The sequence below is a fragment of the Orbicella faveolata genome, unplaced genomic scaffold, assembly GCF_042242905.1.
Source record: "Orbicella faveolata isolate gen_17 unplaced genomic scaffold, um_ofav_v1 contig_36, whole genome shotgun sequence".
Lineage (NCBI taxonomy): Eukaryota > Metazoa > Cnidaria > Anthozoa > Scleractinia > Merulinidae > Orbicella > Orbicella faveolata.
Genome location: NW_028301565.1, coordinates 5,999,765 through 6,024,050, shown reverse-complemented (window position 1 = coordinate 6,024,050; position 24,286 = coordinate 5,999,765). Strand labels below are relative to the sequence as shown.

Below are 24,286 nucleotides of genomic sequence, written 5' to 3'. Positions count from 1 at the left end.
TAAAAGTCCCTGCATTCGTTGCGATAAGAACAAAGATCATGCGCATTCGGCTTCGGCCGATGTCCGCCAAAATGGCGAAAAAACTGTCCGAGAAAAACACTTAATTTATGTAGGTAATTTAGCAGGAGCTAATTATTTTATTACGGCTTTGTTAAGATAAAACTCTTTTGATCATCATGGCCGGTTTTGATCAGGCAGGACTTCCTGGAACGGAGTTTATTTTACGCGGACTCAACACCGCTCAGGACTTCGAAGTTGTCAACTTCATAGAAAACTTTCAGCAGGAAAATAGTATTATGCTGCCTTCTCTGCAGCCTGCTTTGCCCTTCCTGGACCTTCATGACGTTCAAAGATTGCAATTCAACAGTTATGTGATGGAAAACTTGCGAGAAAAATTGCTGGAACAAGTAAAGCATTTGGAGGTGGAAAAACTTCACAGTCTGCTTGACCAGTGCTTTCCTTTTATCCACGTGGCTCATCTTAGGCCTGTTGTTATGGAAGTCATGAAATACCTTGCAAAAGTTCCTGAGGAATGCCTTGAACAACTTGCAAATGACCCTAAGCTGTACGAAGATTGTTCAATTGAAGTTAAAAGGCAGATATGGGTCAAGCACCATGCGTTGTTTGGGGATGCTGTTGGCCCACTTTTGAACCAATATGTAGAAGCAAAATACAGTGTTCTTTTCTCCACCGAACCTTTAAATTCACACACATTCTTCTCAGTGCCATCCAAAACAAGGCGGCAAAATGCAGTTGTACAGAGCTTAGCCAAGATGATTGGAAAGTCTCTGGAACTGTACAATCTTGTGTTGCAGTTCCTCAGAACACTGTTCCTAAGAACTAAAGAAGTTCATTACTGCACTCTTAGGTCAGAGCTGCTAATGGCAGTACATGATCTTGAAATTAAAGACATCAAGGACATCGATCCATGCCATAAATTTACCTGGTGTTTGGATGCTTGTATACGGGAAAAAGTGATTGAAGGAAAAAGGACAAAAGAATTGCAAGGATTTCTGGATCATGCCAAGCATAGCGAAGAACAGGTTCTTGGGTGAGGGTTTAATTTCTTTAAATTGAAAAACAGATTTGCATCACTGCCTTTGCAAGCTTATAGATTTCTGCTACATATACCTAAAATATTAATTAATGTATAGGTTGCGGCCTAAATTTGTGTTTTGTTTGAAAAGTTTCAGGCAAATTTTAGTTTTAGTTTCCTTTGTCTTACATTTACATGATATACCTGTCAAAGACCATAAAAATCAAAATGGCATTTAACTTTCCAAACAAAAACAAATTTAAGCCACAACATTGTGTGCAGAACTATAATATTTAAAGCAGTGCAGATCTGAATTATTCAGTTGGCTGGTAGCTGAAGTACTGCCATGAGTTGAAAAGTCATTGAAAGAGTAACTGTGTGTCTGAGTTAGAGGGGGACAAAACTTATGAAAAAATTAGTTAATTCAAATATTAATGTCCAGAACAGCTAATATTATTGATATAATTTTCATATAAAGTTATTTGGAGGAAGCTCAATGGTGTGTTGTCTTTACAGAGATATTGCAATGATTTTGTGTGACCCATTTGCCATCAACACGGTGTCCAAAAGTGTTATCAAACTCCTTCTAAGACTTGTCAACACAGAGTCCTTGCCAAAGGTGAGTTTCCCTGTAATACAGTGTATTTAAATTATAATCATGTGTTAGAATATATGCACCTTAATCCCTTTGATTCCAAAGGGCTAACAATTATTGTAATTAATTTTTGAAAGCAATGAAAAATAGTACAATTATTAGAAAATTCTAAGGATGTTTATTGAACTCTAGTGAATTAAAATTTTTCTGATTACAAGTACCCAACTAATAGAATTGTTAAATACATCACTATTTCAATATGGACAGTTGAAATTGCTGTTTTTGCGACTGAATGAGCAAAAAAAATATAAGAATATTAATTTTCACACCAAAAAATTATTTTCATGGAAAGGTATCGGTGAAGACCAGATGAAAGCTTGAAGCATGACTTGTATTGGTTTAAAAGAAAATAAATGAGAAACTATTTCAAACTTAGCCCAACAGCTGTAACAGAAATGGTAATTTTGGAGACATTCTTCTACACTCCGGCTATAAAAAAAACATAGTAAGAAAAGCATTTCTTGAGCCAAACTGCTCCCCTTTCTTCAATTTTATTTCACGTGTCTGAAAAGAACACCTGCTGACCATGTTTCACTTGATGATCTTTTTAACACTGAAGAGGACACCAATATCTAGTGGTAGCATTATGAATTTGAAATATGCTGCCATATTCTGCCACTAACAATGATTTGCATTAAATATTTCAGTCCTGTCCAGATGTGAGTTTCCTCTTGCGAGTGTTAAACCTTGGTGTCAGTGCTTGGGAGATGATAAGTAATCAACATTTTACTGAAGTAGCATTGGTATGTTTGAGTTATCTGTTTTTACTACTTATGATACTCATACCTAGTGTTTTCCTGAACAGACTATTACAATTACATACATGTAGTAACTTCAGTGTAATGGAAGGACAGCTAGCATGGGCTTTATTTTACGACTTACTATTCTTTTATCTTTTGATGCATTTTAGGGTGGTGAGCTGATTCACAAGTTTCTTCCATTACTGATGTCTCTGATGGTAGACAGCAGTCTTCACTCATTGGGCAATAAACTTGTTGACAAGGACGACACTGGTGGTGATGTTGAGGGTCCCATACAGTTCATTGATTATTTTGTAGAGATCACCTCATCAAACTCGGTAGCCTTCACTCTTTCATGGTGTTATCTTCTCCATGTTATCAAGCAAAAGGACAAGTAAATATACAAGTTTAGGTCTTATGAAAGAACTGTAATATTTTCATAAGATTTGGTGAAAGCACAAGTAACAATCTGCCAAAACCTTCATTCAATAAGGAAGAATTAAAAAATGTAGTACCCTGCAGTTAAGTGAAATTCACTGTAGTCTAAGTTACAAAATGTCTTCTTTCCCAGAAAATTCTGGGTGTGCCCTTTGTTTGATTCATTATTCCAGCATAGAGTAAGTGGAGTAACCATAAATGTACATTCAATTGGGTTGCTATTTCAGTTCAAGAATAATATGTGGAATACATCCTAATACTGTACTAAAATTGTGAGCAGAACACTTGAAAAATCAAAATTTCATGTCAATTTTCAGAAGTTTACCGAAAATGTAATTTTGATTTTGCAATGCATCTTAGAGGCCATAATTTGTTTAAAACCTTGAAAATAATGAGAAAGTAATAAAATTTTAATTCTTTGTTATGTTCATGTTAAAACAGACAAACTCTTGTTGCCATCTTGCCTTGGTTTGTCAACACATGTCAAGAGCGTGCATTAGATGAGGTCTCCCTTCACACTCTGATCAGCTCACTGGCTGCTTGGCAAGATGAGTTTTCTCAACCTGAATTTTGTGACCTGGTCTTTGACCAATTTTTGCTACCCTTGGTGTCACACCCAAGTGTGTTGCGTCACACCCTTCGGCTTTTGTGGTACGTCCTTCCGAAAGTGGACCCTCAGAAGGTGGTACATGTTTTGACTACAGCACAACCATCTAGTGAGGTATGTGTGCATAACAGAACAGCAAAATACCGTCATTAACGAAACTGCAGTTGGTTTAAGGAAGTCTGTATCATTAAGTTGTGCTAGAATTGCTCAGACATTGGTGTTTTCCAGTCTTTGGAACTGGCAGTATCTTGTTCAGTGGGAATTTGGCCCAATGACATTGTTAAAGGATGCAAAGTTAGTTGAGGCACTGTTGTTATGTAGCATACACAGTGTTGTTTGGCTTTCTTTGCCTTGAGAGAGCCTAGTAACTAAAAGGATTTAAATATGAAAAAAGGAAGTGAATCATTCATACTGTAAATATTGTTGCTCGTACTTAGTACTCTTTACGTAGATCAGATGTCAACTTGAAACAGTGATGCACGATTGGATGAAAACGAAAATCTTAAAGAAATAAAATTAATCATACACATTTTAAAGGTAGCAGGGTTTTGCAATCAATGTTGGGAAGAGCCTGGATATTAGCAGAGTATGGGAGTGAAAATACAAAGTTCTTTTAGTATACCTCGTGATTTCATCCTTGTTTGTTGGGTTTCTTTCGGCAGCATTATCCTAATGGTTCTTGGGGTGGGGAGGTGGAGAAAATACATACCTCTTACTAACCTCGTTTTCTCGGTCCCTACTGTAAGTTACGGATGCTCATTTTTTCCCATTCAATTTATGGCCCAAGCGCAAAGCGCGCAGGCCACAAATCGAAGGGGAAAAAATGAGAATCCGTAACTTACAGTAGGGAACGAGAAAACAAGGTTCGTAAGATATTTATTATATCTCTACTGTGTGTCTGACGGGTTCAGGAACGATTTCTATTCACAAGGAATGGCTTCAAATTTCTGACGAACCTTGAAAGCAAAATGAGCCAATTTGAAATCGTTTTTTAGTCGCTAGCACTCTTAATACACAATTTAGAGTAAAAGAAAGTTTTAAACTTTTACCTGCTATAAAAGTTGGAGCACTTGGTGATAAATCACAAAACAGTTTTGCAACAAAACCAACTTTAAATTTTAGTGGGCTGTACAAGAGAGTACGGCCCGCTAAATCGACCAATCACAGCACGCGTACTAACTAAGAGATATAATAAATATAAAGTAGCAACTAATTGCAAATTATTTGCCATTTTAATTCTAGCACAATGAAGCCATTCATGACCTCCATGCAACGTTAATTGAACGTGTAGCAAGCACCAGTGCTCTGACTCCTGGCTCATCATCAGAAGAACAGCCTTCTTCAGCGTCATCTCTTTCCTCGTCACACAGTCCTCTGGAGTACATTCAGCCTGCCAGTACATAGTCACTAAGATGAAGAGCTCTACACTCTGACCAGAACTTTCCATGTGTCAACTTGACAATACAGAAGAATTTGGTAGATTTTATCACTCTACTGCAACAAGCTGCTATCAAAGCCATTCCTGAGTGCAAGTTGCCAAAGTAATTTAACTTGATTTCATGTTCAAAAACATAATGTACCTGCAAAGTTTAAAGTCTACATATAGGGTTAAAGAAATCTACATTTATAAATGAATCAGTCAGTTTTTTATATTTTTTTAATAGGAAATGACTAGAATAATGAATAGACAAGTACAAAATAATTGTGCCATGTATTTGGCACAGCAACCTAAAGGCAAGTTATGTACTTTCAGGGACTACAATGTATGTAACAAGATCTTGCTTGTGTGCCTAGGAGATATTTAGTAGCTACATTACAGTGAATTTATATCATTGAGCATATAAATGTATCACTTACCCAGTTGATATTTTTGCTAATCTATTTTTAGTCAAGACAATGAACAGGAAGACCTTATAGCTGCATTCAGCCTCTATGGATAAAAAGAGCAATAAATCAAACATACGGGGTTAAACTCAAAGACTTGCTTTTGTGATAAAAATTCCCCACCTGCTCTCATAGTACTGAAATACTGTTTTGATTAAAGGGGCTCAGTCATGGTATTTTGGCCACATACAAAATTACCTTTAAATTGAATGAAACCTGAACATGGAAAGAGATAATAGCAAACCATAAAGAAAAGGTGATGGTTAGGGATGGAAAAGATTAACGCATATTACAAACAACAAACTTGAAACGTTTAGGCTAACCTTTTCAAGATGCCTAAACTGTGACATAGCTCCTTTAACTTTGCAGTTCAATCTTTTTTATCCCTGTCTTCATGTTGTCTTCAGGGTTGTCAAGTTAAGTGAGGATGAGTGAAAACATAATTTAACTATTGCTTCATTGTTTTTCACCAACACTATCTAGGATTCTTGACTTAAGGTAGTTATCAAAATAAACCAAACACCCTTTGAAAAAGCTAGATCCTGACTCTACCTTGATTATATTTTGTTAACTGATAGGCCTTGTGCTAATATGATTTATAAAAAAAGACAGCCTTCAAGTTTATTAAATAAATGCACTTATTTATTTTGTACAGTAAGGAACTTGCTAAATTACCAGAGCATCCAAACAGAAATAAATTTGATCCATAGTTGCTGTGTTAAACACGGTATATGCAATGAAAACTAAAGTTAACAAAGCTTTCAATAAAGTAGCATTTGCCATTTGATTGATTCTTAATAAGTGTACTCTGAGTTTCACAGACAAGCACACACAGACTTTGGAAAACAATACAGTCATGCAATGGAAGGGATCCATGGACTAACTCTGTAAATAAATCTGGACAAAAAGAGCAAATACTTAGGAGTCCTCTTTTCCATTCAGACTTCAGAGACAAAAAGCAGGAAAAAGAGATGGCACCTGTACAGATTTTGTGTGCTTTACTTTGTTCTGTCAGATGCTATATCCACATGGATGCCCCTTTTGCAAAAACAAGCTTGCAGCCAGGATACGATCAAGCACTTGAATTTCTTGTGATATTTCCAAATCATTCGCTTATGGTGATTTAGAATTCCCCCAATGTTTTTCATCTTCTCACTCCTGACAACACAAATGTGCTGCAGTTTCACAAGGAGAATTTGTGCATTGGTTTTGTGAAATTTGAAGGATTACACTGGCACATAAGAAATCAGCCATTTGTCAAAATCATCCATGGGAATCCAGGATGATGAAGTAAACCTGACAAAAATTGAAGTAATGCAAGTTTACAACGAACTCTTCACACCTTACTTGTAAACTTTCATCTCTTCAATTTTTGCAGGGGTTACTTTGTCCAACCCCAACTGCCCCTGGGTTTCCGAGGATGGGGTTCTTCCCACCTTACTGGTAAACTTTTGTAGTTAATTGAAGTTTTGCAGTGTTTACTTCGTCCCACCCTAACTAACTGCCCCTGGGTCTTAGAGGATACTGTCACAATAAATAAAAGAGGAAATGAAACTGATGCCTAAATAAGAGAAAATACTTTGCCAGAAAACAGGCAAAAGGCAATTTTCCATTGAAATTAAAGTAGCATTTTGGTAAACATGTTCCATTTGGTAGTGTGGCAAGAAGATATCAGAGTGTGGGCTGAACAGGTTACCTCGCCTGTCACCCATAAATACATACTGACTACAGGCAGAATTTGGCTCACTGTTTTATGGGTGTGCTTTACGATTAGTCTAAGGGTGCATTTCTTTGGGGTGATCTGGATCAGGATCAGTGATCTGGATCAGGATCAGTGATCTGGATCAGGATCAGTGATCCAAGATCACTCAGATCATGGCGCATCAAAGGAACCAAAGAATCCACTCTGGTCATGGATTCATCAGTTCCTTTGAAGAACTATGATTCAAGTGCTCTTGGATCACTGATCCTGATCCAGATCACCCCAAAGGCACCCTAAGCAAGAAATCTGGTTTCCTGAAAATAAACTATTCAGCTTAACAGTGATAGTAGTTGACACCACACCAAATGCTACATAAACACAAATACAGGCAGTCTCCATTGGTGTTTATTTTCATTTATGTTATATTATGCAGTGCTCTTGATTAGCCATCCAAAAATTACAATGTGTTGTTCCAAAATATATCCATGCCCTCCTCATGGACAATTTTTGAACCCTCCCCACCCCTCCAGAAATTCCAGTTATGCTTCACCCTTTCCTTTAAAAAATTTAAGGTTTGGAGACCACTCCACACCTCAATTTCCAATGACCTTCCATGCCAGGGTAGGTATGAATATTTTTTGGCACCACACAAATTGAGTAAGCTACTGTCTAAAATCAATACCCTCTCGCTGGAATTTCTCAAGCTAAAGTTGTGTCAAAAAATGTATATATTAAATTGTGTGATCAAACTTGGCACCAGCAGATGATCCAATTAAATACTAAGGGCTTCCACAGACTAGACACTTAGTTGTCAGCAACTATTTGTCATCTGAGGCCTTGTGCGCCACTCTGGCACAAGAAGTTAGGTGAAGGTGAACTAAATGTTATCATTTGTGTCCTATGTGAACATTTCACAGATTATGGTTTTAGTTGTCAATGTCTAAATCGGGTCAGTGAGACCATGGAAACTAATGTTCACTAGGCATGCTGAAAACACAATATGCATCAAAAAACCACTGACAATGCAGTTTTGATAGTTGTCAACTACTAAACCAATGATTCCCACACATGGGAAAATTTCACAATGTAGATGTCAGCAACTAAAGCAGATTCCTTTCTTGAAAAGGGAAACCGCTTAATTGTCCATAGCTAAAAATCTAGTGTATAGTTGTCGACAACTCCTCCCACACACTACCTTTTTTTTTTACTTTTCAATAATTTAGTTGTTGATAACAAATAGTTATTGACAACTTAGTGTTTAGTCTGTGGAGGCCCTAACAAAGCTTAATAGCACTATTTCAATATTCTTACCTGAAAGATTACAGCACAATCCAATTTTTCTTTTTTTTTTTCTCTTTTTAGTAGAAAATAGTTTTAAAAGTTAAAATTTAAGGACTAGCTTTGCTATAAATTTTTTCCAACTTATTGTAAGATATTGCGATAAAAGTGTTGAGAAACCTGTGACCAATGTCTGAATATGTTGAGTAAACTAAAAATTGAATTACTTTTGCAATCATTGTCAAGTTGTATATTTTATGGAATTAACAAAGCAGCAGCCTGCCTAGCAACTGTTTCCATTTGAAGAGTGTGAAAGGTACATAAATGCTCAAAGCCCGCCCTGCACCATTTTCTTTTTGTTTACTGAATCTCGAGCCCCATGTTTCCAAACACCTCTGGTATTCTAAGAAAGGAAATGACTGCTAGGCTGCTAGATTTTAATATCTAACAATAAAGGGAGTGAATGTTTGCAAAAACATGAATGGCTGTGTACTTCTTGAATGTACATCATGTGGTAAAAAAGTGCATTTAACCCAACCCTTGACCTTCTAGTGTAAACAAACAAACAAACCTCTTGAATTAACTTAGCCCTGGAAAAATTGTAAAGCTTTCATTTGATCAGCCAGTCAAGATAGTTCTGTTTCAACCACAAATTCTTATGCTAAATGAATCTTGGAGTTAAAGGGTATTGAAGCACATCAGTAATGTAAAGTATCACTGAATGATCAACATTTGTGGTGAAAACATGTAAAAAGTATAATTCAAGGGAAAATAGTGTCTACCCACCTATATATGCACTACATATTCAGTACTCATAATGTTCCAACAAATTTGTGAGAAACATGCTTCCTAGATGTAAAAAGATTGATAAAAACTGGATTGCATCATTTTGTAAGCTGTACAAATAGAACTTATTCAGACCTTAAAAATAAAAATGATGGATATACTAGCAAAACTTTTTAGCAATTATATATATATTCTATACACTGCAATGATTCTGCAGGTGTTATGTACAATCAATTGAAAAATATTAATACAAAATTAGTGCATAAAAATTGGATTCCTATTAACATTGACCTTGCCTAAATATTTTTGCTACCACGGTAGAAAAATTTTAAAATTATCAAGTTCCCTAGTTTTTCTCTTGTGAGCTCCCTCAAATGGGGCACTATCACAATGATTTTGCTTCATTTTTGGTTGAGTGTCACCAATTAGTTTTGTCCATACACAAAAGCACCTAGAACACCAAAGTGAAAATATTAACAAGAATTTTTGAATGGAGTGTAAACAAATGACTTTTGAATTTGAAAGCATTGATCTGCCATAGGTTCTCAATTAATGTGAGATTGAAGCCATCAATACATGCGTAAATCATGATAACACCCCTTTTAGCCCATTGATGTACTTAAACAAAACTAGATTATTAATAAGGTCCCTCGATGCAAACATTGTCTTCTGAATTTTGACTTTTGAAAGCCATGCTCATAATAGTGCTCCTGTAATATATAAGAATGGAAGTGAAGTGAGTTTTTCATGGCTTTCCAACAGACCATGACAACCAAGATTTTGTTTTTTCGTTTTTGTAAAGTTAACATGGTATAGAAAAACAAAACTTGAGCACAGTGGCCTGAAGTGTATGACATGGTGTGTGAAAACAATTCAACGTTTATTATATGGCCTGTGTTTGTTGCCAATATAACACACACCCTGATAATTTGGCTAACTCTAGGGCATTATTCTCCCATAATTCCCACAGGCCACTTATGCCTGTGAAGAAAAAGCAAAAAGCCATGCAATAAATAACTTATTAACCTCGAACATTCGGTCTTTATGGGAAAATCTCAAACCTTGGTATTGCCATATTGACCTGGTTATCACTCAGTCAATATGGCAAGGTTTGGTTTGACATTTTTCCATTAAGACCTCACTCTTGGTTAATGAGTTAAGTTAATAATACTCAGTCTAGGAGACTACAAAATATTATGTTAAGAGTTGCCATTTAAAACTGGTGATTTCACACTGTTGTTTTGAGGCAAAGATGTATTAGCTCGACTACTAACTCCACTGAATTGTGTTAAACTTCCATTACTGGCTGAAGTACCTCTTCCAGGTTCAGAGTTTGAAGAATTGTCAAACACAAACTGAAGAAACTGTTGAGGGAATGGCTCATGCCTTGGTTCAACCATTTCAAGATCAGAGGCACTCAAGTCAACAAGGGTAGGAAGTGGACTGCTTTCAGCTACTGCACCACTGCGGAGAAATGATTCTGCACTTGCAACTTTACTGCTTGACTGCAATGAAGAAATGCTGCCGTCTAGAGCTTCCATTTCACTTCGATGAGACATCACTGGGCTTGGGGTAACAGCAGGAGGAGGGATTGTGGGGAATACTGGTTCACCAAGAAGCTGGCGCTTTGATACAGCCGCTCCTGATGTGTTGCTATCCTTGACGGGAGATGAACCCACAAATAAGGATGCTTGTGAGTGCATCTTTCCATCCATGTCAAGGCTGAGGCTAACACCAGAATCAACATGACCACGCATTTGGTTCTGCATAGTCTGAACTTGATCAACCAGTTGTGTTATTGTTGCTATCAAGTCTTTATTTTGCTTCAGCACTTGATCTAATTGACTCTGAAAACAAAATCCCAAGCTAATTAATACCACATAGACCAGAAAAATGTCAAGAAATTACCAACAACATCTACTGTACCAGCAGAAATGTCAAGATTACAATTAAAGAGATTCTTTACTGTGATGATCTCTCCAAGTTCTCGAAACAACTCTCTATTTTAATACTAAATATGTAATTCCAGAAAATATATGCATCCTCCAAGGAAGGGACTTTTTCTAAGATCCCCCACCCCTCTGGAAATTCCAATTTATTAAGCTTCAAGCTAATTTTTGGCAGACTGACTTGTTTTGACAATGTAAAGCATCATTGTGTAATTGCTTTAGTTGATTTGCGCTTCGTTTTCAAGAAATAACGTATGCAAAATACTCAGTTTTCCAAGGGTATCTTTTGTTGAGCGAAAAACAAAAGAAACCTTTTGTTTTGCTAAACGATGAAGTCACCAAAGCATGGCATTTGCCGCTAGTTTTATTAGTCATATAATTACGCTATTCTCTTACTGCTGCTTTGTTAGCGAAAGCGAATAAGGCGCTGAACTGGCCGGATTCGAGTTTGTTTTGTCGTGACACCAGTTCGATGTGAGGTTGGTCGATTTTTTTTTCGGTCTATTTCTCTACTTCTTTCAACAATCAAAACATCTATTTTAAAAAAAACTAGTGAGACAATCTCAGATAGTGCAGAGCGCAATTGATAGCTCTGGTACAGTAGTCCCATAAGTACTCACCCATGCTCGGTTCACTTCCGGTTTGTGTCTACCTTGGTAGTCTGCTAGGGCTTTTCCCCTTTGCAGTGTGTATGTTTCAAGGTTGTATTTCATTCAAGGTCCAAAAATTACGCACAAATTAATTACTACTGGTGCTTTAAGTTGATTTTCGTTCATTTTAAATTCAACAATACGCTGAAGCAGCAAACGTGACAATCTAGCTCTTCACGCAAACTTTGTAACTTGATACTTTTGTTTTCCTCGCAAAGCCATGTAATATGAAACCCCGGTTTTCTACAAAACATACGGAAGATGTCCTTGTTTTTTGGAGATAAATGAAAGAAAGTTAAATATCTGATGTAGTGATGAAGAAACGGAACAGAGACGATGTTTTACTAAAAATGCAAATTTTTACCGATGAACAGGAACTAATTTAATTATCAGATAGTCACGAAATACCACTTTCTTTTTCTGTTGCCACCTTTGTTGTTAACAATAAAACAATTCAAAATTAACACACAACGATATTGATGGCTGAGAAGCTTTTCAACGAAAAGTATTGAAGACAAACAGCGCTACTTGGCCGATATGAATGAGTCTCCTCAAAGACTGATTAAATTAATTTGCGCTTTCATTAGATGCCACGGCGTCTGCAGCAATATTTGAGCATTTTCCTGGTTTCTTTTGTTACAAATTCACAATTTGCGGAGTATTAAAGCCACTAACTTGAGAACTTTTTGGTCTCTCTTACAGACACAATTAAGGCAAGAAATAAAGAAGTCGCTAAAGAGAAGCAATATATTTGAACCCTGACAAGCACACTATTGTAGATTGAAAACAGCAGATGATATTTGTTGAACCGACCTGTGTGTAATTCTAAAAGCTACGCAGCCACAGTAACATTTCACTTTTGCAATAAAAAGGGACAATTGGCACTACCTGAAAAATAACTGCCGTCCTTGGTCACATGACACGATATATAAAATACTGCGTGTAAAGATAGTGCATAACACTAACAATGCTAGAACGCATGCGTCTTACATGTTGAGCTCTACCATAAGGAAAACCACTCAACATTTGTGCGTGATTCCGTATGCAATGTATCCTTCACCTAATATAGAAGCCACGAACCCCAACTAATCTACGCATGCGTTTAGGGCAAATTAGTTTTGTTCTAAGGAGAATGGTACCACAAGGAGAGCAAGGGGTTACCTGAAACAAATATATAGTTAAACGACGGTGATGGAATGTGTTTTACGTAGAGTACATATGTACCTTTCCCACCCTACTCCCACTACTTCCTTGCCTCTAGACTAATTAATTAATTGAAATTAATTAATTAAACAAACATTAAAGTTTACACCTTAGCGCCATAGCGCCATAGCGCCATAGCGCCTTAGTTCCTTAGCGGCAGGCAACCCCCATAACCATCCCAATAGTGCACTCTGCACTAAAAACGTGCTGTCAAAGCTGCTAAAAGTAACCGTTTAAGTTTGCGCCGCGTCAAAATCCACCTTCAAAGGATTTGCTCCAAAAGATGCTGCTCAGACAACTGAGTTTTTTTGCATACATTATTTCTCAAAAATGAAGCGCAAATCATTGAACAAAAACAATTGAAAGGCCGTGTGCAAGAACGTCCCCTAGATTTTTCGGCCATTTTTGAAAGTGCTTAAAACTAGCTGAATTTTGGCATGTGGGCTTCGTTTCACCTGAGAAACATTGCTCTGAAGTTTTTTTCGCTGGGTTGCTTTTCGTTCTCGAGAAATAACGTATGCAAAAAAGGCACACAGGTTGGAAAAACCGAGTGGTTTATTGCATACGCAATATCTCAAGAACGAAGCGAACTTTAGTGCGAAAACTACGGGACATTGCTTAACATACCTGAACGAAACTGCATGCGAAATTTGGAGCGTTTTCGACAAAGTTCACCTTTGATTAAAATACCTGACGCCCTTTTCCCGCCGAGTCCTTCAAATAAACGAAGCCGGGCCTTTGTTATGATAAACAGAGCCGATCGTTTGTTATAATAGCCAAGCCAAGCCTTTGTTATAAGTCGAAGTCTCGCCTCGGTTTATTATAACAAAGGATCGGCCTGCCGCGACCGCAAGGACTTTGATTTTACTTAGAAACCAGCAAAATGTCAATTTCACGCAGCTTATATAAGCTCAAATTTGTTGATTTCAGGTCAAAAGTGCCTAAAATGTTGACTCATGTTAACGCCCGACGGCAAGGATGTTGATTTCTCTTAGAAAACAGCAAAATGTCAATTTTACGCAACGTAAAAGCTCAAAAATGTCGATTTCAGGTCTAAATAGGTAAAAATGCTGATTTCACGTTAACGCGTGACGGCAAGGATGTTGATTTCACTTAGAAAACAGCAAAATGTTAATTTCATGCAGCGTATAAGCTCAAAAATGTTGATTTCAGGTCTAAATAGGTAAAAATGCTGATTTCACGTTAACACGTGACGGCAAGGATGTTGATTTCACTTAGAAAACAGCAAAATGTTAATTTCACTTAGAAAACAGCAAAATGTTAATTTCACGCAACTTATAAGCTAAAAATTGTTAATTTCAGGTCTAAACAGGTAAAAATGCTGATTTTACGTTAACGCGTGACGGCAAGGATGTTGATTTCACTTAGGAAACAGCAAAATGTTGATTTCACGCTGCGTATAAGCTCAAAAATGTTGATTTCAGGTCTAAATAGGTAAAAATGCTGATTTCACGTTAACGCGTGACGGCAAGGATGTTGATTTCACTTAGAAAACAGCAAAATGTTAATTTCATGCAACTTATAAGTTAAAAATTGTCAATCTCAGGTCTAAATAGGTAAAAATGCTGATTTCACGTTAACGCGTGATGGCAAGGATGTTGATTTCACTTAGAAAACAGCAAAATGTTAATTTCACACAACTTATAAGCTGAAAACTGTCAATCTCAGGTCTAAATAGGTAAAAATGCTGATTTCACGTTAACGCGTGACAGCAAGGATGTTGATTTCACTTAGAAAACAGCAAAATGTTAATTTCACGCAACTTATAAGCTAAAAATTGTTAATTTCAGGTCTAAACAGGTAAAAATGCTGATTTTACATTAACGCGTGATGGCAAGGATGTTGATTTCACTTAGGAAACAGCAAAATGTTGATTTCACGCCGTGTATAAGCTCAAAAATGTTGATTTCAGGTCTAAATAGGTAAAAATGCTGATTTCACGTTAATGCGTGATGGCAAGGATGTTGATTTCACTTAGAAAACAGCAAAATGTTAATTTCACGCAACTTATAAGCTAAAAATTGTCGATCTCAGGTCTAAATAGGTAAAAATGCTGATTTCACGTTAATGCGTGACGGCAAGGATGTTGATTTCACTTAGAAAACAGCAAAATGTTAATTTCACGCAACTTATAAGCTAAAAATTGTTAATTTCAGGTCTAAACAGGTAAAAATGTTGATTTCACGTAATGCGTGACGGAAAGGATGTTGATTTCACTTGGAAAACAGCAAAATGTTAATTTCACGCAACGTATAAGCTCAAAAATGTTGATTTCAGGTTTAAATAGGTAAAATATGGCGGCTGGAAAATAGTGTTAACATCTGGAACTTACTTTGGTTATCTGGGACAATGATTATCTGCACTGAACAAATAAACATCAAATAAGCACTTTTCTAAATACAGCAACGTCTTAAATGGCTAAAAATCATGAGATAAATACATATTTTTCGACAAACGTGATCGTAGCTTTATGTCACGCACTGCCTAACAGATTAACAAATTAACCCGTCTGCGCAACGTACGGGTCTCCATACATCTGCATGTCCGCTGATCCCAGAAGTTCAAAACACTACAAATCATGCCAATATGAAATAAAATCAATGCAACCTGGATCACAGATCTATGTTACCATCGATCGCTACTTGTTGGCCATTATTACCTTTAAATGAAAAAAGCTGAAACAATCTAGTTACCAGTTCGAGAAATGCGAGTAGAACGTGATCGCAATGCATGCCGGGAAGGGTCTTTACACCTCATGCGCGGGAAATTTTGTAAGTCAAGAGAAATTTTATAAGTCAAAAACCGGTTCTCGCTTTCCAAACTTTGACACTAGCAATGCTTGGCAAATGGGCCACAACTCACGAGAGGGTATTTTTCTTGGGCAAGAACTGCTCTTGGACTTTGCTGCCTGGCTCGATCTGACTTCGAACGCCGATAATACGATTACGGTATATCAGCTACCTTTGAAGTTTCAGAACACATTTTGATTCTTTAAAACGTGCTGATGACTTACGGGTTTATCGAGGCTTTATGATGCCTCTCAACCACCAGGCAGGCACACAAGGTACTTTAACACTATGCTTAAGATATTAGTTGACAGAGTTCTAATGCGGCACATCTCTTTTTCGTTCGATGGTGTTTCATTTGCCGCTCGATCGATTCACGTGTTGTGTTTACATCACAATAACCGATGTAAACAATCTGTTCCCAGATTTCCGCTCTATATACTATTTTCCTGTGACTTTAAGGCAGCTAAGATTCAGTGGAATACACTATAAACAGTCTGCCTGTTTGCTGTTCAACAAAATAATAAGGTTTCTTTTGTTTTTTGTTCAACAAAAGATCTCCAAAAGATGCTGCTTGGAAAACTGAGCTTTTTGCATACGTTATTTCTCGAGAACGAAGAGCGCCCCAGCCAAAAAAAATCCAGAGCAATGTTTCTCAGGTACAACGAAGCCTACATGCCAAAATTCAGCTATTTTTGAACACTTTCAAAATGGCCAAAAAGTCTAGGGGACGTTCTTGCACGCGGCCTTTCAATTATGCAACGATGCTTTTCATGTCAAAACAAGTCAGTCTGCCAAAAATTAGCTCGATCCTGCAAAAAATAAAAATCGGCCCAAAATGCTATATATGCCCTTTTTGCACGAAAGCCTTCAATTATAATTATAATAGCAGAAAAACTCTGGCTTGTGTTAACTAGGACACTGATTTAAAAGAACAGAGAGCAGCAAATGTGTTACTACACCTGTAGAAGCTGCCTTGCAGCAGCCTCACTATCAAGCTGCTGTGTTAAAAGCTTAATCTGTGCCTGGGCTGCCTGTGTCTCTTGTCGTTGATGGTCTAGCTGTTGTTGATAAATTTGACGTAACTGTTGAATTGTTAAGGGTGCAATGCCAGGATCAGCATCAGGCTGGCCGTCCTTACTGGTCCATATACCTGTAACATCTGACGAGAAATTCATCTACAGTAGGAACAAATTAAACCACATTTATTTATTAACATTATCAAATACGCCATGTACAATTATTAACTTACAAAGGAAATCAACAAACAGCACACTCACTGAAAGTGTGAATAAACCATTTTTTTCACTCAAATCAAATACAGACAAAAGATTTTTGGAGTAATCAGGCTTACACTTACTATGTTTGATTTACAATCAAACTTACAATCAAATCAAATCCTCAAATTATTTTACAGTGGTACTATGATCAAATTTTTACCCCTTGATTTTTTAAGTGTATCACATAGAATTCCATGAAAGAATAAAAACACCATTTACCGTTTTCAAATATCTGCATTAATTCCGGAAATATTTAAGTTTGAAAAATGTGTAAAACATGCAAATGAGATGAATGATGACGTCATACATGTACACTCGACCCAATATTATATTAAGTATATAAATAGAGCAATTTGCAGCAAAATCCATTGAAACTTGGTAGGCTAATAGTTCTACAGGAAAGACACCTACAGCCATAAAAAAATTCTGTTCCCATGGCAACTCACTCTTTTCGAGTCCCCACCCACTTGATCTTAATATGTCAGTGATTTTCAGCTTGAAAAACATTAAACGAAGCCACGAACTCAAGCTAACATATTTATATGCTTGCTGGATCGTGCATATGACACACCATTAGCAAATATCGAAATGGATCACCAAAGGTGGCCAGAAAAGCCTTTAATATTGGGGAGACCTGGAACCCAGTGTGCTGCCATGGCAACAAAACTGTTAAGCTCGTATAATTGTGGAGCACATTTAGTAGAGTCTTATTGCAAAGAAACAAACATTTCTGATACAAATTGGCTGAGATACCTTTCTTCATCATATTTGATCAAAATTTGGTTGAGTGTATGACGTGATCATTTGGCTAATTTGCATATTTTAAAAACTTGAATATCTCAGGAACGAAAAGAGACATTTGAAAATAGTAAACAGCATTTTTCTTCTCATACAGACTACTTGTTTATGTTTTAAAATGGCTTAGATAGGAGACATGCAATTTTCATCATAGTACCACTTTAATTAGCTATATTTTCCCATCAGTTTAAATACCTGCCCACCAGCAGGTTTTATCACTTCTGTCTCCATGGGTGCATCAGTTTTTGCTCCATCAACTTCTAGACATTGTAAGCAAAAATACAATGATTTGCATAGGTTTTATTAAGACTGATATTTGATTCAAATTAAAAGTGAAGTGAACTGACTAATTTGTACATCATCTCTTTAGCAATTTACACTCATTATTGCCATGGTCTGGAAATAGTTTGTCCAGCAAGGTTTACATGTATATTTGATGAAGAATCTACCTACATGTACTTACCTGGTTGTGTACTAAACAAATTTCAGATTTATAGCCTGTGACCACAGACCAATGCCAGTGTTGTTTCTCTCGGAGGCAATGAGAAGATTGAAGATCACTTTTGCCTCAAAAACTTCATTTTCTTTACTGAACAAAAAATTCTGTATTCTGCATTTTTTCGAGACCAAGTCTCTTGATTTACATAATCTACAACATTTCTCAGCTTGGTTTTCTTTCCTTGTAAACAAATAAAATGATTCCAACCACATATAAAAAATGAAATTCTTTGGCTTATTTGTTTGTTCTTATTTACCTTGAGTGTTTTGTTCAGTCTTCACGTTATTATCTTCCTCCGTTTGGCTTAAAGTTCTCTTATGACACACCTCAAAAGCTTGACCAACCGTCCTTACAATATGTACAGCATCTGCCTAAATAAGACATAATCAAATGTTTTGCAGGTTCAATTGCTTTCAAGTTATAAATGTTTCACCTCAAGACAACACTCTTAAAATCACATATTAACAGGGCATAGGAGAAGACTGAAGGAGAAGGTAAGTTTTTTTAGTGCATTTCCTGGTTGAAGTGATGAAAAGATGAAACAATAGTCTGACTACCTATAACCTGTAAATGATCTAAAAAGTCAATCTGCATGCACCACTGCAATCCATATGACTGTACAATTAAATAAGGCAAATTTGCAATAAGCTTTACACTGGCTGGCCACCTTCTCAGAAAATGTAATTTACAATTTTTGATTTACCATGATAAGTGGATTATTGACTAAATGTGAGGTCACGATGGCTGGATTTTGGCCAAGTTCCAGCCATCTTGACCAAACAAGCTTGGTCAATAAAGGATTTATTGTATGGCTTTCAGGGAAATTTTTCTTGTGGGACATGGTGGGTAGTCCCAAGCGGACAAGATAGCGTCATCTTGCCTGCTCAGGTAGCCAATCACAGTGCAGGATTTGGTTCATCTTGCCCACTCATGGCGCTAGCCATATAATAAGACTAAGTAACACAGATTTACAAATTACCGGTAAATTAATTAAGTACACAGTTACTGCTATGGGACTTTAATTTCCATCCAAGGCTCACAGGGCACAAAAAGAACTGAGTAAGTGATTATTTAATTACTTAGTTGCCACAAATTTCTCTAAGGGTGTAGTGAAAGTAGTTCAATCTGTACATTGAAAGAATACATCTCTGAAAATTCTAATTTCCTGTTCTTATCTATGAAGCATTTTAATTGATAATCTAGGTAAACAAAATTCACTGCTGGTGACAACTCTGATAAATTCTAGAACCATAAGGAATATTCAAAAAAAACTTGCTTGCTTGATGGATTAACTGTACCTTATTACTTGCTTTGAATACACTACATTTAAAAATGTCATCATCTTTGGAAATAAAACTAAAGATCTGCAAATCCTGAGAGTCGTGTGACACATAAAAGATTCTAGAATGCAACAAAATAAAATTGTTCATAATAAAATCAATATACAATCACTCAACTCTGGACTATCAAGGAGTGATAACATCATTACTGCCATTTATTCATGCTGTAATAGAGAACAATCATAATAACAAGGGGTGGGGGGTTCAAACTTGGTTGGAGAACACAACATCTCAGCTGCTTACTGCTGAAGTCTTAACATGATGGTTACAACTAGCAGTAGGCGTTGGATATTATCCATCGCATGCACACATGCCATGCTTGCAGCATTAAGCCATCACAGCCGCAGTATTGGCTGCGTCCTTGAAAGGCAGAGAGACTCACTGTGGCTCATGGGTTTGTCAGTATGCCAGAAAATATTCATACCCCTCTTCCCCCCCCCCCCCCACACACACACACACACACACACACACACACACACACACACTACCCCACCACAGAGGGTTTTTTGGTTTGAATCTCTAATCTCTCTGGAAATTCCAGTTTTTGATCATACTTTCCTTTACAAATTTTGGCTTTTGATACGCTCCCCCTTGGAATTTCCAACAACACTCTTTAGGGTGGGTAGGGATATTTTCTCGAACCTGCCAAAGTGACGACATCATGACACAAATACACCCATTATGGATACTTCTCAATTCTTCTACATGAACTCTAATTCTTTCAAATGGATAAAAGGCTGCCAATTAAATTTCTGTGGATTAAAAGGAATGGGGATGGTGGTAAAAACCCCAGGAGGTGAGAGAAGGCGATCACGTGGAGGAGAACTGTCGAGACTGAGCGAAAAGATCTGGGCTGGACAAGCTGGAATGAGGTAAAACAGGAAGTGAAAGACCATGATAGATGGAAGTTGTTGCTGTGTAGCCTTATGCTCCACTCACAGGAGTAAAGAGGATGAGTGAGTGAGTGATGACAATTAAAAAGGGTTAAAATAAACCACACGCAATATGATTATTTTAAGTCACCTGTTTATAGGATAATGCATAACTTCTGTTTCCACAAAGTCTTTCTTTTTCTGAAACAAAGTTATCAAAGGTAAAATATTTGATTTCTTGTGATAATAACTGCTTTGCATTTTCTATTACATGTAAGTACTGGGTAGGAAATCAAGACCTTCTTTGTATCATATACTCTGCAGTACATAGATTGAATACACAGTACTGTAAATATCAAATCAGAAATTAAAGTACACTGTAGTAGCCTATCGCTAGTAACTAATCATAAATCTTTGGATGTCTTTAGAAATCTTCTTCTTCTGAAATGATCAGAAAATTGTTTGAATGTTTGAATGACCTTAGGAAATTATATGTAATCTTCATAAATACATGCAGTTGCAAGTCATTGGGAATAGCTGTTAATCTCTGGAGAAACATTGTAACATACATGTATCCTGAATCTCTCAGCTACCTTGCTGCCTCAATGTAGTTGAAATACCCATTCAGACAATCTGCCATTTTACAGTTGTGTGCTTAGTTACCTGGCCTGTGAATGCAAGCGAGCCTGGTGGTGACCTTGCTTTGATACAGACCTCTTTGCTTTTCTCATTTAAATGCAAACTAGTTAGCATAAGAACAACTTGATTTACACGTCAACAAAAGCAGTAAGGTCTTAATTTATCAAAACAAGGTCACCTGCAGCCTCGCCGCCATTCAAAGGCCAGGTCACTAAAGAGAAAACTGTAAAATGGTCTATTTGTCTACATGCAAGGTTGGCACTAAGCAAACTACATGAAATGCAGCTTGTTAGCCATGCCATTAGTACACACAATCACTGCACATGCATAACTAACTGAAAAAGAAAATTACATGGTGTGTGATCCAGCCACGCTTCACATCTTCCTTGTGAACAACCTTTATTCCACTCACAGACACTGATAATTCTGTCCGTGTTTTCTTGGTTCCATAAACTTTGTGTTCATACTGCAATTAAATAAAATATTGAAAAATTATATTGGCCTTAATCTGTTTCTGTCTGCATGTACTTCTTTCCTTAAAATGGGCATGGAAATAAATATGTAGAGATAAGACAAGTATACCGATGAGCTTTCAGTTTTGGTCATGACTGCCTATATTACTGAGTAAAATTTTGTAGGAAATCCCCTACACATGTACACAAAAACAGAAAACACTTACATCTAACATTTTGATAATTTGATCGGTAAATTCCTTTTAATTACTACAATTCAACAGTGAAATGTCCAGTATACTTTGTGCAAGAACTGCACTTCACTTAAATTGGTAGAATGTAAAATAAAAAGTTCATAGTTGACTTTATGTACATGTATATGTAGTGGATGTCATAAAAAGGGTGCAAATTAAACATAAATTTATCAACAGCCCCACTGCATAGCCGATGAACTGATCAGAGGGGTGCATAGTTGTACCAAGAACAAATCCAGTTAGTGCCAGGATGGAAAATTTGAAAAGAACTGTGCAGATACATTGTATCCTAAACAACTTGACCACATCACCTGCTGTAAGTAATAGGTCAAATTCAATATATCAAAATTCTTACATGGTAAGATTTTGGATTTCAGATTTTTGGATTTCCAAGGATTTGGCCAAGCTTCTACATTTTGTTTTGTTTGACTTCGTAAGATCAAGTGGTTTGTGGGAATTACCAGACAAAGGAATCTTAGGATATTTACAATTTTGGGTAGGGAGCCTTGAAGCTGTGGAACATGGAACATGGAACATGGACCGTTCATATTAAATTATCCAAGTGTGGTTTTCATTCTTTGAATCAACTTTTGAAAGTTACAATGGATAACGCAATTCTTTAGCCATGTACTTCTAACTTCCGATTCTACCAAATGACAGCCAAGCTGGGAAAGGTGAGGAATTCAATCACTTTTTTTTTACTTTAAGTTCCTCTAAGAAACCATCACTCATTAAATTTACTTTGTTCCAGCCACTTCAGGAGAAAAGAACTTAATTCTGAAATAGCGGTTAACAAACAGTAAGGGTCAGGCAAAATGGTCCTTCCAAAAACAGGCATTTCACAGAATGGTAATCAAATTTCACAGATCTCATAGTCTCTATTTTATTCACTTGTAAGCCATCTTGGTGTCTCAGTTTTTTTAAGGCTAACTTAGTCTCAGTCTCACAGTCAAATATTATAGACTTATAGACTTAAATCTAGCTAGCTCCTGAGGTCTCGAATTTACAAGTAGTCAACCCGTACAGATACCTGTACAAGGACCCATTGAGAGCATCACATCTTACGTGAAAAAGAATCGCTAGATACAGCTGGGATTTGATATGGTTCAGTGATAACAAAATTCAGTTGAAACTTGAAAACAGAGCATCAAAACTACTCGAGGACTCCAACTTTAAAATGTTATTCTCACTTACAAGACCTACAACGTATTTGGACTAACACGCTTGTTACAAACTATTTTGCACAAAAACTAGCTATATATAGTGTGTTATATAATTTAGCCTACAGACCCCTGCAGATAGAAATGACCCGAGGCTATCTATCGGAGGCATAATATTCTGTTTGTAAAAGAAGGTCGACTTTAAAATTAAAATGTTTAATTAATAGTCCTATTTAGCCAATGAAAATAATTCATTGTCGGGATGATTGTTTGACAAATTACGTTTAGAAAAACCGGAATTCATAACTTTGCATAATTGCATGAAAGCATCGTTACCAAGAGTGTTTACGAACGTCAGAACTCTGAGAACATATGTCAAGGGCTTTATTTGAAGTGATAATTTCTAAGGCTACAGGAGTGACTGCTCGTTCTTGCAAGGTTCAATTTAAGCTTATAGTAAGCGTAATTCGAAATAACAACAAGTTGCTTGATTCTGCATTATAAATTAAGTCGCCTTGAGACAACAACTTGCGATAAAGCTAAACGAATACAATATATCAGGAATACATTAGCAAAGAATTATTAACAAGTTCTGGAATGACTCTCTGTTTAGTTTAGTCAAGAAATTTTCCCACAGTACCCGTATTCGTCGCATTGAAGTGACAATTTCAGCTCGGCTGCTTGGTTTCTGAATTTCCTTCGTCCCAATATACTGTTGAGAGAGAATAAAAGAAGGCAAATATGTATAATTCACACCTTCCTCGCAGCTTTAAAACATAAACATCTGTTCGTCACGAACACTGACAATAAAACACAATTAGCCTAATCACAACGTACCACTCAAAAACTAACGGAAAAGTGATTCCGTGAAGCCTCCAGCACAAACGATACCCTTAACTGATCGCACTAAACAACACATTTTAAATTAGCTATTTGGTGGGACAAAAGGCAAAATGCACAAGCTGGCTTCATGTATCGGTGGTACCTTAACTCTGAAGACAATCCCATGTTCGAAGGCATCCTCGTTGTGTACGGGAGACTTGCTGTCATAAGCTTCTTCAACCAGGTCGTACTCATTCCTTCGTAGTTTTCCCGGCATTTTTAGTTACGATTAATTCACCGATCATTCGTCTTCCTTATCATAAAGGCGCCGCAAACCATATAATACAGCTCTGGCACCACTGAAAGCATAAACACAACGAACGATAACATTTGTGGTTTGCATGCATCAAGTGATGCTTCGGCGGCCGTCGGCTC

At 36.8% G+C, this 24,286-nt stretch overlaps 2 protein-coding genes across 2 annotated transcripts; one reads left to right on the top strand and one right to left on the bottom strand.

The window, feature by feature from the left end:
• The first annotated feature begins 174 nt into the window (after positions 1-174).
• On the top strand, positions 175-6,147 carry LOC110050749 (negative elongation factor B-like). Its single transcript, XM_020756694.2, has 6 exons — positions 175-1,051; positions 1,553-1,655; positions 2,339-2,434; positions 2,602-2,825; positions 3,311-3,590; positions 4,719-6,147. Exons 1-6 carry the CDS (start codon positions 177-179, stop codon positions 4,878-4,880), a joined length of 1,740 nt encoding a protein of 579 aa, XP_020612353.2. The 5' UTR covers positions 175-176; the 3' UTR covers positions 4,881-6,147.
• Positions 6,148-7,449: 1,302 nt separating this feature from the next.
• Positions 7,450-24,286, bottom strand: LOC110050758 (carboxyl-terminal PDZ ligand of neuronal nitric oxide synthase protein-like). The gene is made up of 9 exons (XM_020756715.2): positions 24,015-24,286; positions 23,670-23,741; positions 21,516-21,629; positions 20,676-20,725; positions 19,611-19,713; positions 18,569-18,683; positions 18,009-18,073; positions 16,698-16,913; positions 7,450-10,973 (listed from the first exon to the last, which is right to left on the bottom strand). The coding sequence occupies exons 1-9, from the start codon at positions 24,126-24,128 to the stop codon at positions 10,326-10,328; spliced, it is 1,497 nt and encodes a 498-aa protein (XP_020612374.1). The 5' UTR covers positions 24,129-24,286; the 3' UTR covers positions 7,450-10,325.